Consider the following 19526-nt stretch of genomic DNA (forward strand, 5'->3'; position numbering starts at 1 on the left):
GGAATTATGAAAACAGGATAACAAGGTCAATGATGTAGAGCCTGGTAAAGGAAGAACCACTACTTCCAAAGAATGACAAAAAAAACCCCTTAAAAACAAGTCACCATTAATTCCCCTGTCAATATAAAATAAAGAGCTTGGAATATTGTGCACCACAGATTAATGAATGCCAAGTGCAGGCTGATATAAAATACACCATGTATTTCAGCAGTTTGGCATTTTTTATTGCAGTCACTTGTCTGTAGGCCAATATTTCAGACACAGCCTTGGAACCTGATTAACTTCTCCATGTGCTCTAGCAACAGAGGCAAACAACACCATTTCTTTACTTAAAAGTGATCTTGACATAGAAAAGTTATGATAATGTAAAAAAAAACAAGCTAAGTGATATCTAACCTTTTATTAAAATTCACCAAGAGGTCATTTGTCTTCATTTCTTCACCCAGTTGCATGACCTCTTTAACTCCAACTCTGACTTTTGAAACATCCATTTAGTATGGTTCTGTGAGTTAATGAAAAATAACCTGAAACAACTCAGATGTTTGGCATTTGCACCCCAAGTTACCAGAAGGCTGGTTTAGTAATTTATAAAAACCTACATGAACATATTCTGTCAAATGTTTATACAGCATGTGAGATCTGCAAGTGGAAGAACTTGGGGTTATCTAAAAGCAGCCACTATCAAATACTTGGATGTTTTCTGTCAACAGCTACCAAAGTGTATTTTACTTGTTGCACCATGACCTTCTAATCTCCAACATCTACTACAATCTTAATAACAAACAAACAGATTTCTAATAAATGGTCGCTAATGAATTGCTAACCAGATTCACATTGGGAGAATCCACATGATTCAAGAGTCAGTGCTCTGCTGAGACAAACTGAAGGCACAGGTCACACTCTCCACAATTCTGCTGTCTTAAGCTGTTTGGTAAACTTCGTGGATTCAACTTTGGAAGAATATTCCTTTCAAAACACACAGTATCAAAATTAAAATTTACTGCAATTTCAGACTCTGGGACCCAAATATATTATTAAAAGTATGATAGCAACCATAAAACCTAAGTAGATGTGAGACCATTTTTGCTATCAGGCTGGAATTTAATATTAAAAATTACAACCCAATTATGGGCCTTTCTAAATTAAATTATTATTTAATAAATTTATAAAGTTATCACTCTGACCACAAATATAATTCAGAGACTTACACAGTCTAAAAAATTACTGAATTTGACAAGTAAAAATTTTCAAAGTAATATATCCTGCTGACATTTTTACAGATAAAAAAAAAGACATTAATCCTACATTATCTTCAACTATTTCATGAACTGCTGTTTTGATTTGGGTAAAAAATATTTAAAACAATCTTACTATATTCTCTGTTTTCTATTAGTTTAAGAGGTCCATACTTATTTTTGTAATGTCTTATTTTAAAATTATTTTATAAGGCTGAGATTTTTGATGTTGATAAACGTGGTATGAAAAACTTAGCAAAAATCTGTTAGTTTTATTTTTGAAAGGACTGAAACCACAACCCCTTCTCAATCAGGTCACCTTGATGATCTCTAACATCATAACACACATTCTGTAACTCAGTATTTCATCTTTGCTAGAGGTCTAAAAATCTGTAAATATTTGGCTTTATAAATCCTGAAGCCTGCAAAGACTTGAAGTGTTCTGAGATTCAGGCATCAACACTGACAAATTGATGAAACAAAAAGAACAACTTAAAGGAAAAAAAAAAAAAAATCATTTCAAGCCTTATCTTTTCTATTGGAGTAAGACAAAGGGTGGAATTCTCCCATTTATCCTTGTTCTGTTTTCTATCTTGTCAATCTCTCTGTTTTGGCCAGGGCACCCTTTCTTCCTTTCATTCAATAAATGCTTAAAAATTAGGATGCATTTTTTCAGCCAAAACCCTCCACAGATTCAGTGAAAAATCTCTATAGCAAATTCAATGATTAAAAAGGGAGACAATTCCTTCTAGCACTTACGCTAAGAGTATTTTAGAGAGAATAAAAGCATGTAAATGTGCACAAGTCAAGTAAAGATGATTTCCAAGTGTGAAAATTATTCTTGTCCCTGGCAGCTGCTATGTGAGAAGTAATTAGGTCCAGAAGCCTTGCCGGGCAGAACTAGTGACAAGAATATCATTATGATCCATCTGCAACCCCCAAGAGACGCAAAACGCCTCGCCAATCTTTTGTTCTAAGCAAAGCTAGAAATCCAAAGCAACATGTTTCCAAGCCAGGACATAGTGAGTGTTACTACATGAACACCTCCCTGACCCCCTCAAATGGTATTGAATAAGGGCAAGCTGAGAATACCTTTCAGAGCTACAGAATTTTGGTATCACAGATTTTATAGTAAATGTGTTTGCTTTGCCTGCATATTTACTTGCTTTGTGAGGAAAGGAGTGTCAGGTTTGTAAAAACAAGTGAGTCATGAACAAGTCAAAATATTTCCAGTAAACTTATTTTTGCCTTAATACCCTGAGTTAACTGAAACCAAAACATCTTGCAGACTTTTATCAGTTTCACTGGCTTGTGATGAATCGGTGCTCCAGGCTATGCGACATTTTGCTGAAATTGTTAGTTACAGAATCACAGAATCAACTAGGCGAGAAAAGACCTCTGATCATTGAGTGCAACATGACCAATCACCACCATGTCCACTAGACCATGGCACTAAGTACCACATCCAGCCTTTCATTAAACGCCTCCAGCCACAGTGACTCCACTGCCTCCCTTGGCAGTCCATACCAATGTCTAATCACCTTTTCTGTGAAGAATTTCTTCCAAATGCCCAACCTATAACTCCCCTGGGACAGCTTGAGACAATGTTCTCTTGTCCTGTTTCAGGTCGCCTGGGAGAAGAGACCAACCCCCATCTGGCTATAGCCTCCTTTCAGGCAGATGTAGAGAGTCAGGTCTCCCTTGAGCCTCCTTTTCTCCAGTCTAAACAAGCACAGCTCCCTCAGCTGCTCCTCATTTGTGCTCCATTCCCTTCACCAGCTTTGGTGCCCTTCTCTAGTCAAGAGAAGTTTCATTTGCCTTCATTTGGGGTCTAACAGCCCAACTGTGGAAATCCTCACCTGACACATTTTTTCTTACTTTCATTGGCATCCACCACTGAGGACTAACATTGAGTGATCTCTTTCCAGTGCCTGGCACTACTGGGATGAGGAAAAGCTCTCTGGCTGCCAGGTTTACAGGAAGCAAATGATGCATCTACTCAGGATATCTCATGTGCTCGTTTTCAAACTTCTCTTCCACTGAAAGAGGGAGGAGTTGTTTTGCCACAGTTAATTTAGACTCACTCTGGCCAGCAGCCCTGGTCTTTTCTTGGATGAGCCCTGAGAATACAAAAACATAGTGTTTCAGCAGGCAAATCACCTGCTGCTCTTTCTCACTGTGAGAGATATTAAGTCACTTGCCTAATTAATATGGGTGATTGCTGAGATACCTAAGTGCATTTGAAACAGAAAAAGATTATGTTACATCTTCTTGGCTTGTCCTAAACAGTTTAAAAGGGTTTAATGTCTTTTCCTTACTCAATGATGCAGGTGAGCCATGACTCCCAGTACATAAAAAGGAAAAAAAATCCCAGAAGACAGAAAAATCCTAGAACGTGTATGGAACATTTCTGGAGCATTAAAAAGGTTGCCTCTCTGCACAGAAAGTTACGCTGGTTGCAAAGGCTAAATAAAAATTGAATTAAAATAGAACTTATGATTACAAAACAAATCTCTGGGGGTTTTGTACTCCTATCTACGAGCTTCTCTTTTGTTATGCCAGTCAAACATCAAGAAAGAACTTCTTTCTCTTAGCTAATATTTTCCAGCATTTTACTAATTTCCCTCTGCCTTCTGCTTACTCCCTCTTTACAGTCTTTGTTCAGCATCTCTAGTTCCCTTCCTTTCAAACTCTTCTTGGTTCTCTGCATGCCATATCTGTCATGATGACTCTAGAGAGAATTCCACCTGGAAAAGAAGTAATATCTACCTGTCTGGGGACAAAATAAGCATTGAACTACTTTAGTTACATCTTTAATATGTGCTCCACTGGTCCTTCCACCGCTTATTATTGTAGGACAATATAATGATTAGACACTTGGTGTCTTCTTTGGGCACCAACCTGTCAAAGCACTGGCAGAATAGAATTCTAGTGCTATATAAATAACTTGTTTGTTGCTCAGTTTTACAGTGTTTTTCGTGTAATCTTCAAAAAAGCCATACTGAATCTAAAGTTACTTATTTCTGCAGGACAGCACAAACCAAAGCTGTCCATCACATTTTACAGCTGCAGTGATTGAAATAACATTCTTGCTAAAGTACAGCAACAAAATTGCAGTGACAGTTTATGTCCAAAAAATCACATGGGGCTCTTGCTGTTGTGGTTCTCTCTGAAAGACACGTGTCACTCTTGCAGAAGACATCTTGCTTCTCAAGAGTCCCTCAACACCATTAATAGCAATAAGAACATGGAAACAAGAGAGTGAGTGGAAGAGCAAAGTTTACTATTGCTCAATGCACTACATTTGCTTGGTGTTGTGGATATTAGCACAGGTTAGGTACTGCTACACTAGTATTTTCCTAAGTGCTTTCCTAAGCTATATTATTCTATCCCAAGTTGTTTGTGAAACAGCTTCTCCTAAAATAGTGCTCTAGGTGCGAGACACAGAAAGATAAAAGCAGATCTGTTCTGTCCTCCAAGACAGAACTAGTTTACAAAGATATCGTTGATCCTTATTTAGCACTGCAACTCATGCCATTTTACAAAAGATCAATCAGTACAAGCAGAAAAAGCAAGAAAAAAGAGGAAATATGAGACATATAGAGACAGCAAAGTCCATTGGAAATAACTGTTGCTTCTGGAGTGTCATGTCAGAGACATCTGGAAACCAAAACACTCTTTTACAGCAAATTGCAAATAGCTCATATACAGAAGAATGCATTGGAACATAGAGACAAGTCAGCAAAAAAAACCCCAAAATTAGAAGCAAAATATTTATTTGATTGTCCCCAGGATATGTGTGAATTAAATTTTATGATTAATTTTCAGGATTTTCCCATACAGAATTCAAGTCAACTGACCTTCTTTCTGTCCTAACTCTTGTCATTTCCTGCTAGTTATCACAAAATAGCAGTATCCTTGGCATCATTCAAAGAGATTTCCTACTTCTTTCCACACACACAAGAAAAGAACAAACAGATTCTTCTGGTTTAGTGACAATTAAATGATGCAGCTGCCTGCACGGTGGCACAGGCTAAAGTAGAAGTGTGTGACTGCTGTTCCCTTGGTGTTTGGAGCAGTCTTGTTTGCCTCATGCTTATCTTTGAAAGCAGGAACATCTTAAAATAAAAGCTCAGAGGGGCCAGTAGGGAACTGGCAATACTGTAGTTTTGAAAACATCTTGTGGGCCAGGTTGCTCTTACTGAAGAGGATTATTTAGATCTGAAAAGTCAGGTGTCAGGTCAAGTGCTCAAATGCATCAAACTTACAATGCCAGCACTCACTGCCTTAAGTACAATGTGTGTATTCACTTATGGGCAAGGTGGGGGTCAACGTTTTTTGGGGTGTAATCATCAGTTAAGAAACTAAGAATTTGAGGGAGGGACAGCAGATCAGGTCCCAGCCCTGGCAATACATTGTAGAATAAATGTCAAGGGGAGGGGAGTTATCTTATGATGCTTCCTTTCCAATGAATCCTGGCAGAAGGGCAGGCACTGAGATGAAACATGCAAATGCTCACAGAACTTCACAACAAGGAGGTTCTTGATGCAGAGAAAATTATAGACATTAGAGGAAATAGGAAGTATTGCCCTTAGCTATAAATAATTGAGACCTGCCCTGGTTAAACTTAGCGAATAAACTGTATTATTTGATGGTCCCCTTTAGGAAATAATTATTTATTTTCTTGTATTTATGTAATTTTTTTTGTACCAAACTCTCCAAACCTCCCCCTACTGTTCTCACTCTGATACACAGGTCTGGAGGAACTGGCACAGTCCTTCCAATCTTATTTCTCTTTTTTATTCCCGCTCGTCCCATCTTCTGCTTCTTACACAAATAATCCTATTATCAATTTTCAGCATCTGCATGATCAGAACAACCAGGTCCTATTTACACTGAACAATTCAAAAAGCAGTGGTGGTCAGCCCATTACACAGTCATAGTACTCCAGGATCTATACCAGCTCCCATTAGGTTGGCAAATGAGATTTTGACTGCTTTGACTTACAATTCAGGGCAAGTAACACACTAATGGTGGAAAATATACTGCACATACAGTGTACAGTGGCACCAGGGCAGCAAACACACACAATATTGAGGAATAAAACCACAGTTTGTCACTGATCCTGCAACTGTACCTGTATTTTTTGTTTAGCACAACCCCCTGTGTTCCACCCAGAGCCACCTGCCTGGCATAGCCCCATTTTGTGTTGTGCAGTGTAACCACTCCCCATGCACAGAGGTGGAACGGTGCTCCTTGTACTGCTTCTCCAAATCAGTGACAGGGACAGGAAGGAGCAGTAAAGGGAGATTCTCAGTGACAGATTCTTTATTTCTCCCCAGTGAAGGGTCAGAGCACAGAAGAGATGTTGCAGGGTCACTGGCACACTGAAAACCTCACAACAAAAAAGCTACACTCTTGCAAGGTGCCAAGAAGGACAGGACTGCCTGACACCTTGTGCTGCTGCACATAATCAGGTAACTTAGATTTAAACAGCCAGATTTTTCTGCTAAGCTTTGGAGCAACCAAGAATCAGGTCGCACCTGCTGATGTTAATTTTACAACTGCAATGCAATCCAATCTGAGTGTTCAGATTGGGAACCTCTTTCCCATTCTGTCAGACACGGATTTGCTAATCTCCTGGTAATGATGCCAGGCACATCCTCTGCTACTGATTCCTGGAAAGGGAAGGCCTGTGTCATTTATATTTATTCATGAAGATCCTCATCATGTTAGACAAAGTGGCCACAGACAAACATGCATGTAGATATATCATGCACCCAAAAACATGGCTTGGATTCTGTCCTATATAGTCCTTTATAAATTAAAAATATCAGCTGAGGTGGGAAGATTGTGTTTAAACTTAATTTTTAAAGGCAGCTAGTTCTTTTGCTCTTCATCAACTACTTTAAACATCTTCTACAAAAGCAGTTTGCCTTACTGGCCATGCCTTGCAAGGTGGAACATACTTGAGTTAAAGTCAGACAGGGGAAGCAACAGCCCTCAGAGAAAAGTTTGGCCGTCCAATATTCACCTTTCTAAAAAATGAAGTGCTATTTGACTAAGGGACAGAAACTTCTAACAGAGAAATTAAAAACAACTAAAAGTTAATTTTTAACCAAGTTAAGTACTTTAAGAAAAAACAAATCCTATAATGTAGTAAATTCCTCTTGGGAGAAAAAAAAAAAAAAAAAAAAAAAAAAAAAAGTCGTGTGTCCCGTAGGAGTCAATGACAACTCAAGCCTTGACCTCGGCAAGTTGTCAGCCTCCTGAAGAGAGATGGAAAACTCCGCTGCGGCGGCTTCTGTGGGCGGGGGTTTGATGCAGGTGCCGAGCCCCGTGTGCGAGCGGCGGGCGCGCCTTTGGAGCCGCACAAGTTTTCCCAGGCGGGAACAAACCTCCCGGCCCAGGACCCGTGTCTGCGGTCACGGCACCGCCCGCTGCCCCCGCTCTGCCCCGAAAGCCCCGTCAGGGCCGTGCGGCTGGGGAGATGTCCCCTCCTCCCCCAAAGTGGCGGTCCCGCGGCCCTTTTGTGCGCAGAGGTAAGAGGGGCCGGGACAAGCGGGCGAGCCCGCACGGCGGCCGGGGGACGTGCGGAAAGTCGAGGGGGAGAAGCGGAAAACAAACAAGTGAAGACGAAACTCCTCCCGAAGGCGGACACATTGTGGCACAGCTTATCCGCGGCAGCGGGCCCGGTCCGGCAGTCCCGGTGCTCGGCGCCCGCCCCCCTTGCCCCGCCCGGAGCGGCCCCGCTCCCCCCGGCCCCGCTGCGGGACACGGAGCGCCCCGGCCCGGCCCGGCCCCGCTCACCTCATGGCCCAGCTCCGGGCGCCGCCCGCTGCCCCAGCGCCGGGCCGGGGAGCGCAGCGGCGGCGGCGGCGGCTCCTCCCGTCCCCGCGGCGGTGCCCGGCCCCGGGAGACGCCTGGCGGCGGCGGGCGGACCGGGGGAGGGCCGGGACGAGGGCCGGCCGCGCCGCCTCCCCTCCCCGCTCCGCCCCTGCGGAGCCCCGGGACAGCGCGGGCGGGGGTGAGCCCCGGGCGGGGCGCGGGGGCGGCCCGGGGATGCGGCCCCCGGTGTCCGAGCGCTCGCCCTGCGGGAAGGCTGTTCTCACGGGAGCTCGGGTCCCGCAGCTGTCCGGCCGCCGGTACTGCCTCTGCCCTGGCCGCGGAGTTGTCAGTGCCCGTGAGCATCCGCAGAACGTCCTGACCTGCACTGCTGGTGGCCAACAACTTCACAGGAAAGGCACCTCACCGCCTTTACAATGTCCTGCACACACACCCCGGGTTGCTTCCTTTACTTGGGGTGCAGTTGCAGATTCGCACCCCAGCAGACCGAAGGGAAGGCGTTGTGTGTACATCCCCTGAAGAGACCAGTGGCTGTTTCTCGTACTGTCACGGGTCAGCCCTGAAAAGATGATTCCACCTTCTCCTTTACCACCAAGCTGGATGGGACTTGGAGCAACCTGACCTGGTGAAAGATGTCCCTGCTCATGGCAGGCATGGGATTCGACTCCATGATCTATGAAGCCCTTTCCAACTCAAACTACTCTGTCATTCTATGAGCCGGTGTGGACTGCACTGGGTGATTCAAGTGTTGGCTCCTCATGCTATAAATGAGTAAATTTTGCCGAAGTTCGACACTATTTGGGTTCAGCAGAGGAGGGAAGTTCAGACGGGCGTCACTAGGGCAGTGTGTGCAATGGGTGACACCGGCAGTGTCCTTCCCCGCGTTTCTCCAGCCGGATTCCCGTGGCTGTCCCGCCCTCTAGTGCCTGCGGCTCCCTCTGGCTGTCCGTTCCCCCTGCAGGCACACACCCGGGAGCTGCAGAGCCCCGGCATCTCCCGTGCCCCTGTGGCGGCAGAGCTGTCCACCCTGCGGCCCCACCTGCCTGCCGGGGACAGCTGCTCCTGGGAACACTCACCGGCAATGACTCGGTGTTGCCGCCATGTAGCACAGATGTACTTCTGTGAGGGGACTGCCCCGCCTGAGGAACTGGCCCGTGAATGGACAACCAACTACACATGGCAGTGAACGCACATTTTGTCCCTCATGTCTGGTACTGCTTCCAGTGAACCGGCAGGAAAGGATGATTACAAAGAAAACCGAGGCTGGACTTGGCATGTAGCTCAAGCCCCTCACCTCCAGGAGGGGCTCCAAGACAGGATGCTGAGCAGGATTTTGCACAGGCAGAAATTCTCAGGGGCAGGTAACTCTTTGAACCTGACAAGCCCGAGGAACACCTACTTTGGCTCTATTACCTGCTGAGATGTCCATTTAAGTTTGTGACGAAAGACTAACATGAGTCAAAAACAATTTATTTAATTGCTGTAGTAACTACCAGTCAAAATAAGGAAAGTGAGGAAATATTGTTCCAAGAACATTATCAAAGCACTTTCAAAGGTTATTATGATGCTCTCAACATTCTTCTCATGACCTTCCATCACAGGGAATGGTCAGCATTACTTTTCAACCATAAACCTCCCAGGTTTTGATGGGTTGGATTGTGTAAAAGGGGACTTCTCTAGTAACTTCTCTCTTGATTGTAGCAGCCTGAAATCAGCAATTCTAGCATACAGAAAACATGTTTTAATGCTTTACTGTTGCTTTGGTTCATCCTTCAGCATGGCTAGGGCACAATACCTGTAAATAGATAGGAATTAATTCCTTATTTCTCGGCCAGTGCTCTCCATTGAGTTGATGACTTGCCTGTTTGTTACTCAGTTTCCAAATCCATTGCTCCTTCTTGACCTTGTTCTTCTAACTGAGAAGAAGTGAAATCTGTAGGCTGTTCCTCAGCATCAGATTGGTCAGTCTCTTCTTCCTCTGCAGCTGATTCGTCAGCAGATGCTGCATCTGCACCAGACACCTCAGGAGCTGCATCTGTTTCGCTGGGCTCTTCAGCAGGTGCCTCTTTCTGATCAGGTGGAGGTGGACGCCTGAATTCATCTAAGCGTTTTTCAACCACCATTCGAATCAAGGCTGAAACAGAGATAGCCACCATTTACAACCATGGAGGAAAACCCCTATAATTTGAGATATTTTTTTTTGTATATATTACTGACCTATAAATCCTTAAATAGGGAAAGAATCCTGAAATAACTCTAAAAATGAAGAAATACCTAAAGACTGGAGCAAGACAATGGTATCTAGTTAAAAACTGAAACAGATCTAACAAGAATGTGGTAGATATTCTCATCAATATTGTATCCCGCAGCACCATTCTCCCTAGGATGTTTATTCAATAGTCACATACAGTATTTTTTTCCTTAAAAGAAACTTTCTTTCTGAGTTACATGAAGAAGTGATCCTTGAATGTACATACTGGTAACATGTATCAGCATAAGATACCTAACACACCAGCTCTAATTGTCCAAATCATATTATCCCTTAACAAATAAAATTCAGGATCCTGATTAAACTAAAAATAATCCAAAGGAAGAAAACACAATTGTAATGCAAACCCAAAATCCCAGCAAGAGGAAAGCTATAGGAATGAAGACGTAATGCAAGTGTAAAAAGTAGTTTCATCTAGGAGCACACTGCTGGGCATACATACACCATACTTTTCTGTTTCTACACAAGACAGAATCCAGGTTTTTCAGGTGTTTCAACCACAGCCTCTGAACTAATAAAAGAGCCCAAATATTTAGCTTGAACTAGCCCAAAGAACTCTGATATTTCAATCTATTTCAAAAGTAAGGACATGATTATTGACTGATATGGAGGTAAGCCCTTGTTTTGATGAAAAATACTGGCCACCTCACTTCTCAGTCAACCATGGCCTGCCACCATCCTCCTCTCATGCAGCAGAATAATCCATAGCTCTGAGAGCTCACACAAGGAAATTAAGACACTTTCATGGTGTACATGTGGCAGTACAAAAGATGGGCTTTTCTGTTCCCACTGGCACAATCAAGTGCACTACAGAGAACACAACAGCAGTAGTGGCTGTGTAACACAGAGAAAGTAGAAGCTTTATAGCAGAAAAAAAGAATTGTACTCTTTAACCATTCTGTTCCTGACATATGTGTTGTATCTCCCAGCATTAGCAAACCTCCAACAAAATAAAGTCAGAAGAGAGTGGATATAAGTGTCATGACTGACACTTATATTGTTTCAGCTGAAAATTAGTTCCTAGTCCTTTGTAGTAGTAGCTTTCCAACATTAAAACATGTTAATATAGTAAAAAAAACCAAACCAAGAACAAACACAAACAAACAAAACCCTCAACACAAAAACCATGGGTACTTGGAGCTTTTCCTAAAATGACATGTCCTACCTTAACCCACAGTGACCATATAAACGTGACATTTGTTCTGACCAGCAAAAAAACAATCAAGAACATCAGGCAGCCCAGATTACATTCCAGGATTTGGTAACTTACAGTCAAGCATTGTCCTTCCCAGGACCTTCTTCTGTAGTGTTTCTTCCACTTCTGACATCAGCCATGGAAGGAATACTGTCTCAATATCTGGGAGAATTTAGCAGGAAGAAACAAAGGGAAAATGTCACTTTATAAAGGATGACCAACAGGACTTAGTGGTTGTTTTTATTTGCTACAATAATTAAGGGATGAACCCTCCCCCTGCCAAAAGGCACTTGCTCTGTAAGAGTCACATTAAATCTCTCAGATGTTGTTCAGTTTCTTAACTCCAACCTCCCTTACTGAGGTTCATGATCATAGATTCAGAGCAGAGTCCTCTCAACTGCAGTTATTTTCAAAGAAGTCTGGCACCCTTGAAGGGCTTAGCACAGATGAGATACACAGTCATGTTCTAGTGAGATCCAAATAACTATCCCAAACAAGTCAGGAGAATAACATTTCCTGCCTTGCTTTCCAAAGACATTTGGCTTCTGGTCTGCTGAAATAATTTGTTCTGTCTGACTAAGGAGCTCCTGCTTACCTCTGTATTTCTCAAATTATACTTTCTGTACACTGTGATCCCAAAGCCTGCCCTGGTTGCAAAACACACTCAGTTTCTGCACTGACCCCATGATTTACCCTGGAGAGAGTATAACCATTCCCAAGCTGTGGTCTGGGCCCGTGTGGAGACTGTTGGAGTGGGGTGCAGCAAGGTAGCTCATAAGAAATGCTGCTGATTCTAAGAGCTTAGAAGTCGCTGATGTACAATTCCAAAATTATTTTTAGGGCCTAATCCTAATTGACTAATTTGTCCCTTGCTCTGATAATCATTAAAAAATATTCAAAATGACATACTGATTTCTTTGTCTGTTCTATAAAAATACATGTACTTCAATTTGGATCTCTCTCCCAATCCTAACCACCCATTTGTTTCTCTCCAGTTCCAAAGTAGCTCTTCTCACTGTCACACTGTCAGGTCTTGCTTATTCTTCACTATTTGTACAGATGACCAATAATGTTTTTTGTGTTCAGCTACAAATGTAAATGAATAAAGTCTTATGACATTATTCTAAATAACAGGATAATATTTGTTTCATGGTTGGTTTGAGCTTTATATTACTTTGCTCACAAATTTAAAAAGAAAAATCAAGCCAAACCTCTTTCTACAGGGTCATAAAAAAATCCACTCTCATGAAGATTGTTGAAGACTGAGGGAATGAGATCAGCCAGGTAACGCTGAGCGAATGCCCGAGCTGCAATTTTCTCTGCAGTCTCTTTCTGTTTCTGCAGCTTTTCCAGGTGCTCCAGTCTGCGACGTTCCTGTCAAGGCAATTATGCATGTAAAATTTAGAGGCCTTTAGCTACAACTCCTTTGATCTAGACTTTGAAGAATTATCACAGTGTCCCATAAATAGCAAAGATAGAAAAAGTACAGATAATTATGATCTCTACCTGGTATTTGCAGCCTTTAACTTCCACTGAAATTCCTCACATGAAAGAGCGCTTGAAAGCAAGTTTGTACTTAATCTATCGAGTATTAAAACACCCCAAATTACAGGGAAACACATTTCTGTAGTATTCCTTTTCTGATTTTGGCAAGTCTGTAAAATAAGGGCATTGCAGCTGGCCAAATGAAACCCTTCTCTGATGCCTCAGTATACATTAATCTCATTGCTTTTTGCTTTATTATTGCAGATCAAGCTGGTTATTTGCCTTGGAATGTGATGAAGTTGGATGAGTATTTCCCAAATTTTTATCTTCCAATAAATGTACAAAAAGATTAAAACTCAAATTGGTTCAGGAAAACATTAGAAGACACAATTATACAAGGCTGATGAATAGTAAGTAATTAAGACTTCCCTTTTCTGTTGATTCCTATTTACTAAATGTTATTAAGATAGCATAATATTTGCAATCTTGAGATGTAGGTGTGTACACAGAGTAGAGGAAGGGAAGTAGAGATGTCTCTTTTTCTTCCAAGCACTCTGACTATTTGTTTAGCACTTACCATAAGGAAAAGGCTTAAGAAACAGCTGTATCAGGTACAGAAGAAAATGCTGTTGGTTTTGGCTTTTTGACAAGGTGTCCAACTACACCAAGTCACTCAAGCATGACTGCTCCAAATAAACACAACAGTATGGTTGTATGAGAGCAAGTGGCAGAGTGCAGCTGTATGTCATCAAAATGCTTTAAGGTATATCAAAGCTGACAGTACCCTTTTGGGCATACCCAGTTTATATCACAGCCTGTCATTCGGTACTGGAAATGTTTTTCTCCCCTCTGACAGCATTCAGACAGGCTTTGCCCCTAGGAAGTCCTACCTTCTCCTCCCTGATTCGCCTGTCCTGCTCTTCCAAGCGCTGCAATTCAGCAAACTCTGCGTTACGCAGCTCTGCAAAGGCACGCTGATGTGACAACAGCTGGGCCAGCTCTTCTTCCTCCATGACTTCCAGCAAAGCCTGCTCAACTGTTTTCCCAACCAACACTTCCAGGATCGGCTTAACTTCAATGTCAAAGTCAAACAACTGAGGATGGGAGTCAGAGAAACAGAGATAAATGTCTCTTGATCACAATTACTCTTAACAAGCATTGGCAAAGAGAAGAGGAGGATGAACAAAGCCCTTGTACCAAAGCCAGGCTGGAGAAGTGCAGGTGGGGGATCAGTGTCAGCTAAGGCAGAGAGAATCATGAGTGCTGCTGGGGGCTAAGTGGTGAGTGTGCTGGACAGAGACACCACATACCCTCCCACAGCCACTGTGGGGACTGCCAGGGAGAAGCTGAGCACTTGCCTCGACCCTATTTCTGTGTTTCCAGCCCCTTCTTGGGCTGGACATGTTTTACAGAAAAGAGCATTTCTCAACACTGTATCACTTAGCTGGAAGTAGGTCTTCCTTAATTTTGCACTTAATCTCAAAGCAGACATTGGTGAGTTGGGTTTGGGTTTTCTTGCATGTTCTGTGAGGATTAGTTCCTTTCTGTTTCTACTTCAATTTTGCATCAGAAATGTGTTTTGTATGGGAAAAATATTTTGACAGCACTTGTGGACCTGACTTCATACCTCTCCTTCTTCTATTTGTGTGGCCACATCTTTTCCTGTTTTGGCTGGTATGAAGAGTGGAGTGGGTGGTCTGTCCAAAAATTCATCTGTTTGACACTCTCCATCAATCTCTATTATCCGATCACTAATCTCTTCCAAATACAGTTCTAGAAACAAAAGCACAATGAATACTCAAAGTGGGATTCCTTTTATTTTAGCTTTCATCTGTTTTTGATGACTCTACATTCTGAATTACATCCACAGAGTGGAATAAAATGCTTTCTATAAAGTTAGAAAAAAAGCCTCTCAAAACATAGGTTAGTTTGCTGCAAAGGCCATCTGATGCTGTGTTCTCTGTAATGTCAGGTGCACTTCATGGAAGTGATTCCCAAAATGGTAGTTCACCTTAAGCAAAAGTTTTAAAACCTTCAATTTTAAGAATATGTGAAATTTCTCTAATTATACTGATAATGGAAAGAATAAATGAGGCAGTCTTGACTAGTGTTCAAGACTGTACACTGAAAAATAAACCTTCTGGGAAAATGTCACTAGTTAAACAAGTTTTGAACCTCCAATTCCAGCATTCTATGATTTTAAACTGTTTGATTCTACCAACTTCATCATCAATTTAGCAAATGAACATAGACCAGCAAGCTTTTGTTTTCAGACATATATTTTAAAAAATGCAGCCTTTTACCTGTCTGCACATAAACATGTTCTCTGCCCTTCACAGGCTCTGGTGTTCCTGGTCGAATTTCCTCTTGTGTAAGCCTTTTGGGGACTTTCTGTGCTCTCCTCTGCCTTTTAACCCCAAGGATACTGGGCTGCATACTCTGAGCAGGGGTGAAGAAGAAAAAAACCCCACAGAACAGAATACACCTTGCACTTGACAATGATACTCAATTGCCTCTACAGAAAAATGAAGGTTGCTCTTCAATTTTAATGCTAGCTATCTAGTATTTTCGATTTACTTTCCTGAGTCCTGGCCCTAAATTTTCAGTTGACTTAAAGACTGTATGGCATGAAATTATTAAGTTATGCTAGTGGTCCACAGGCACATAATAATGACATCTAATACTAAGAGTAATAATTAATTAATTTCTTATTTGAAAGTGAATATTGTATACAGAATTTTGTTAGATAAAGTATATTAAAATGGCATGTTTTCAATTTTTGAGAGGTCAAATGGACTTATGTCCAGTTATCATATCATGAATAGAATTGTTTGCAAGATAAAACTTATAGGTCCAATTATTGCTGATGAAACAAAAGAAACTCATAATAACGTTTAAATTCAGTATTCTACTTATGGATTGAGATAAACACTAGCTTTGAACTTCTTAAACAAAACTTATATAAAATTCACTCTAAGAAATAGCTACTGAACAACACAAAGCTATTTTCAAAGAGTAGCTTTTAAAAATACAGACTGCTTTAAACTCATGTATGAGCAAATTATCTGTGTAGAAATATTCTCTGAAAATAAAGTATCACTTTTGGGTGGGACTCCGAGCAACCTGGACCAGTGGAAGATGTCCCTGTCCATGGCAGGGGGTTGGAACGAGATGATCTTTAGCACCTCTTGCAATCCAAACCATTCTAATGTTTTACTATTGTATCAGGATATAGCAGTAATACAAACAAAACTGGGCATCCTCACAAGGCAGCTTTTGCCTACAGCTGGACCACTCAGCTCTGCTTCTGCGGGAGGATAAAGCAAAGTCTACCCCACGACTCAGTTTCCCAAGGGCTGCAATTCTCCCTGATGACATCTTGCATATGATAACAGGTTATCGAGTAATGACTTCTGCTCAGGACTGTTACACTAAAGAAACGGAGAAGGAAAATAAAGGCATCCAGTACTTAATGGGGGGATAAAAAGTCGGAACAGCAGAAGCTCGTATGAAACTCAGCGCTTTAAAGCACCATTGGAAACAGTCACAGGCTGGTTTAGCTGGAGAGCCTGTCACCACGTGAAACATTGATAGTCAAATTACAGCTTCGGTAGTTAAAATTACAGACGAGGATCATTTTTGCAGCCCTTCCTATGACTTTCCAACAAAGTCGCAGCACTTCAGAGAAGGGCCGTACCTGCGGCGGCGGCGGGGGCACGGACAGGACGTTTCCGCGCACCACCCTCGGGTCGATCATGATGTTGCAGCGGTGCACGGGGCTCTTCTCCCTGCGGCACAGCACACAGGGCCCACTGCGGCTCCCCCCGCCCGGCGGGACAAAGGCGGGGCGGCGGCGGTTCCTCGGGCAGGGAGCTGGGCCCGGGGCAAAGGCGCGGGGGGCAGCGGCCCGGGGCAGGCGGCACTCACCTCGGGGCGGCATGGGCCTGCTGTCGGTACTTGGGGCGGGCGGGCAGGAGGCGGGGGTGGCTGGAGAAGCTGTAGGGCACGCTGGCGGGCACCACCAGCTCGGGCGCTCGGACGGGCACCATGGTGGGCTCCGGCTCCGGGGGGGGGCCCGGGCAGCGGTAACGGCGTCCGTCTCCCGGGCAACGCGCCGCGCATGCGCACGCCGGCAGCCACGGGACGGCTCAGGCTGGGAGGCTCCTTAAGGATCATCCATGGGAAGGGACCCCTCCCGCTAGATCAGGGTGCTCAAAGCTCCATCCAGCCCGACCTCCAACACTTTCAGGGCGGGGAGTTCACACCCTCTCTGGGCAACCTGCTACGGCTCCTCGCCACCCTCCCAGCAAACAACGTGTTCCTAATATCCAATCTAAATGTACCCTCTTCCAATCTTAATGCACTCCCCCTTCTCCTGTCACCACACGCCTTTGTAATAAGCTCCTCTCCAGCTCCCTTGCCGGCTCTCCGGTGCTGGAATGCCGCGGTGGGGTCACCCCGGAGCCTTCCCGCCGCGGGCCCGGCCCGGCCGAGGCAATGAGGGCGCCGGACCGCCAGGTGTCACCGTCCTGCCGCCCCTCCGGAACGGCTCCCCGCGGCCCGCGGTTCCCCAGGGAACGCAAGGTGGCCTAACTCCATCTGCCCTGCCGTGCAAAGGTTGGCGCGGGGTCGCTAAACCGTGTTGGGTTGTGTGTTGGTGGCTTAAACACCGGCCTCCTGGAAATACCGGCTCCAACAGCTGCACCCCAAATTTGTGTTTGCCACACAAGCTGGGGATTTGGCTACTGTGAGGTGTCCCATGATAGAGAGGAGATGAGATGAGTCCTCAGTCTGCTCTTCCACCCGTGGTGAGCTGCACTCCCTGCCAGGGCAAATCCTGAACACACGTGTTTTCAACTTCTGTGAAAAAATTTCCATCAAGAGAAGCATAAAAGCATCGAAGGGTTACTGATACAGTGATAGCCTCTTTTTTTTTTTTTTTTTTTTTTTTTTTTTTTTTTTTTTTTTTTTTTTTTTTAATTTATTTATTTTTTTTACCTATTCCGGTAGGGATATGCCTTAAGCATATTCTTCAAGCAAGAATTAGCATATAAAATAGCCCGTGCCCTTTGTTTTTGAAACCTTTTGATTTAAATGTTCTTATGTTAAATTCTCTTTATTTAGCTCAGTTATGTTACTCTTGCAGGCTTCTGTGCTCCACTGCAGCCCCAAGTGCTTCACAGGAGGTTCTCAAAGGCGTGGGGAAAGCTGTGGAGCAGGAGAAAGTATTTGAAAACCAAGTTTAAAAACCCCACCCCAAACAAAACAAAAACAAAGACAAGCAAACAAACAAAAAACCCACAAACAAACAAACACTACCAAAAAGCCAAGTGTGGGAGGCAAGGGGGAAAGAAGAATATTTTTGTGATTCATTATTGTGCAGCTTGCAGAGTCAATAGAGAAATGGGAATTGTGTTGACTGCACTGTTGTTAGCTGGGTAGTGGGACAGGTGGACATGGGCCTGCAGAAGTACAGTGCAAGTGTCACTGGGGTGGGAGGGGAGAGCAGTCCTTCACTATTTGCTTGTGTCTGGGCGAGAAATGTCAATGAATGGATTCTCAGTCCAGCCAAGCCAGATCACTACGGTCCTTAAATTTGACCAGAACCAATAAAATTCTTTGATTTTAGAGATCTGACTTATATCTTCTGAAAATTTAAGTTTGGCTATATTGTTGGTTATACTGCTTTTAGGCTGGGGACTTGAAATCTGGGTAGACACTTCCAGGATTATTGTGGATCTGGTGTTTCTCTTCATGTGAAAAATAGCTGCAGCACAGCCTTAAAAATGTCAGTCTAGAGCTGTCCAGGGCATGCTTGCAGGATAACCCTAGAAATTTGGCTGGAATGGACTGGATAGGAGGACAAGAAGAAGGCAGCCTGTAACCACTGGAGCCAGGATTCCTGAGAAGCTGCCTGTTCCCTAGCACAAATCTTGTGAAGAAGAAGGTTTTGCATCACAAGTTCATTTTGTTAAGCTGGCCCCAGCTGGTGTCTCACTTTTTTGGGAGAATTTCTCGTTCACCTGATATGTTCACTGGTTGAATGGCAGTGACTCTCCTCTTTATTTCTGTGAAACACTGCTACCTCCTGAGTTACCAGTTCAGTGCAAAGGTCTCTGCAGATTCATAAGTGACAAAGCCATGCCCAGAAAAAAAGGCAGCTTTTCTTCCTTGCCCCCTTTTATGCTGTTTTGTTTTGTTTTGTTTTTGGGGTTTGGTTTTTGTTGTTTGTTTTTGTTGGTGTTTGTGTGGGGGTTGGTTGGTTGGTTTGGGGGTTTTGGGGGTGAGGAGGGGGTGTTGTGGGTTTGTTTGTTGAGTTTTTTGCTAAAAAAAACCCTGGTGAGTTCTAGAACACTTTGTGTCATCACAAGACTGAGTGGAGCAGGATCCAAAACCACATTGATTATAATCAGATTCCTGCCGTTAGCTGCTTTCTAGACCTTACAGTAGCAATGGCTTTTTCACATATTCTTTGGAAGATTTTCTTGGACCTGCA

General features: G+C 43.4%; 2 protein-coding genes across 2 annotated transcripts in view; both read right to left on the reverse strand.

Annotated features, from left to right (window-relative positions):
• PLAGL1 (PLAG1 like zinc finger 1) overlaps positions 1 to 8106 on the reverse strand; it is a 45181-nt gene extending 37075 nt beyond the window's left edge. The window contains exon 1 of the mRNA XM_083856735.1: positions 8046 to 8106. The gene's annotated coding sequence lies outside the window, so the exon portion shown is untranslated. The remainder of the gene's footprint in view (positions 1 to 8045) is intronic.
• A 1444-nt stretch (positions 8107 to 9550) lies between these two features.
• Positions 9551 to 17079, reverse strand: RSPH3 (radial spoke head 3; the record flags this gene model as incomplete). Its single annotated transcript, XM_083856110.1, has 8 exons — positions 9551 to 10215; positions 11621 to 11707; positions 12757 to 12919; positions 13921 to 14124; positions 14658 to 14803; positions 15334 to 15469; positions 16728 to 16818; positions 16958 to 17079. 8 exons carry the CDS (start codon positions 17077 to 17079, stop codon positions 9950 to 9952), a joined length of 1215 nt encoding a protein of 404 aa, XP_083712236.1. The 3' UTR covers positions 9551 to 9949.
• Positions 17080 to 19526: the final 2447 nt, after the last annotated feature.

Source organism: Zosterops lateralis, assembly GCF_965231275.1.
Source record: "Zosterops lateralis genome assembly, chromosome: 3".
Lineage (NCBI taxonomy): Eukaryota > Metazoa > Chordata > Aves > Passeriformes > Zosteropidae > Zosterops > Zosterops lateralis.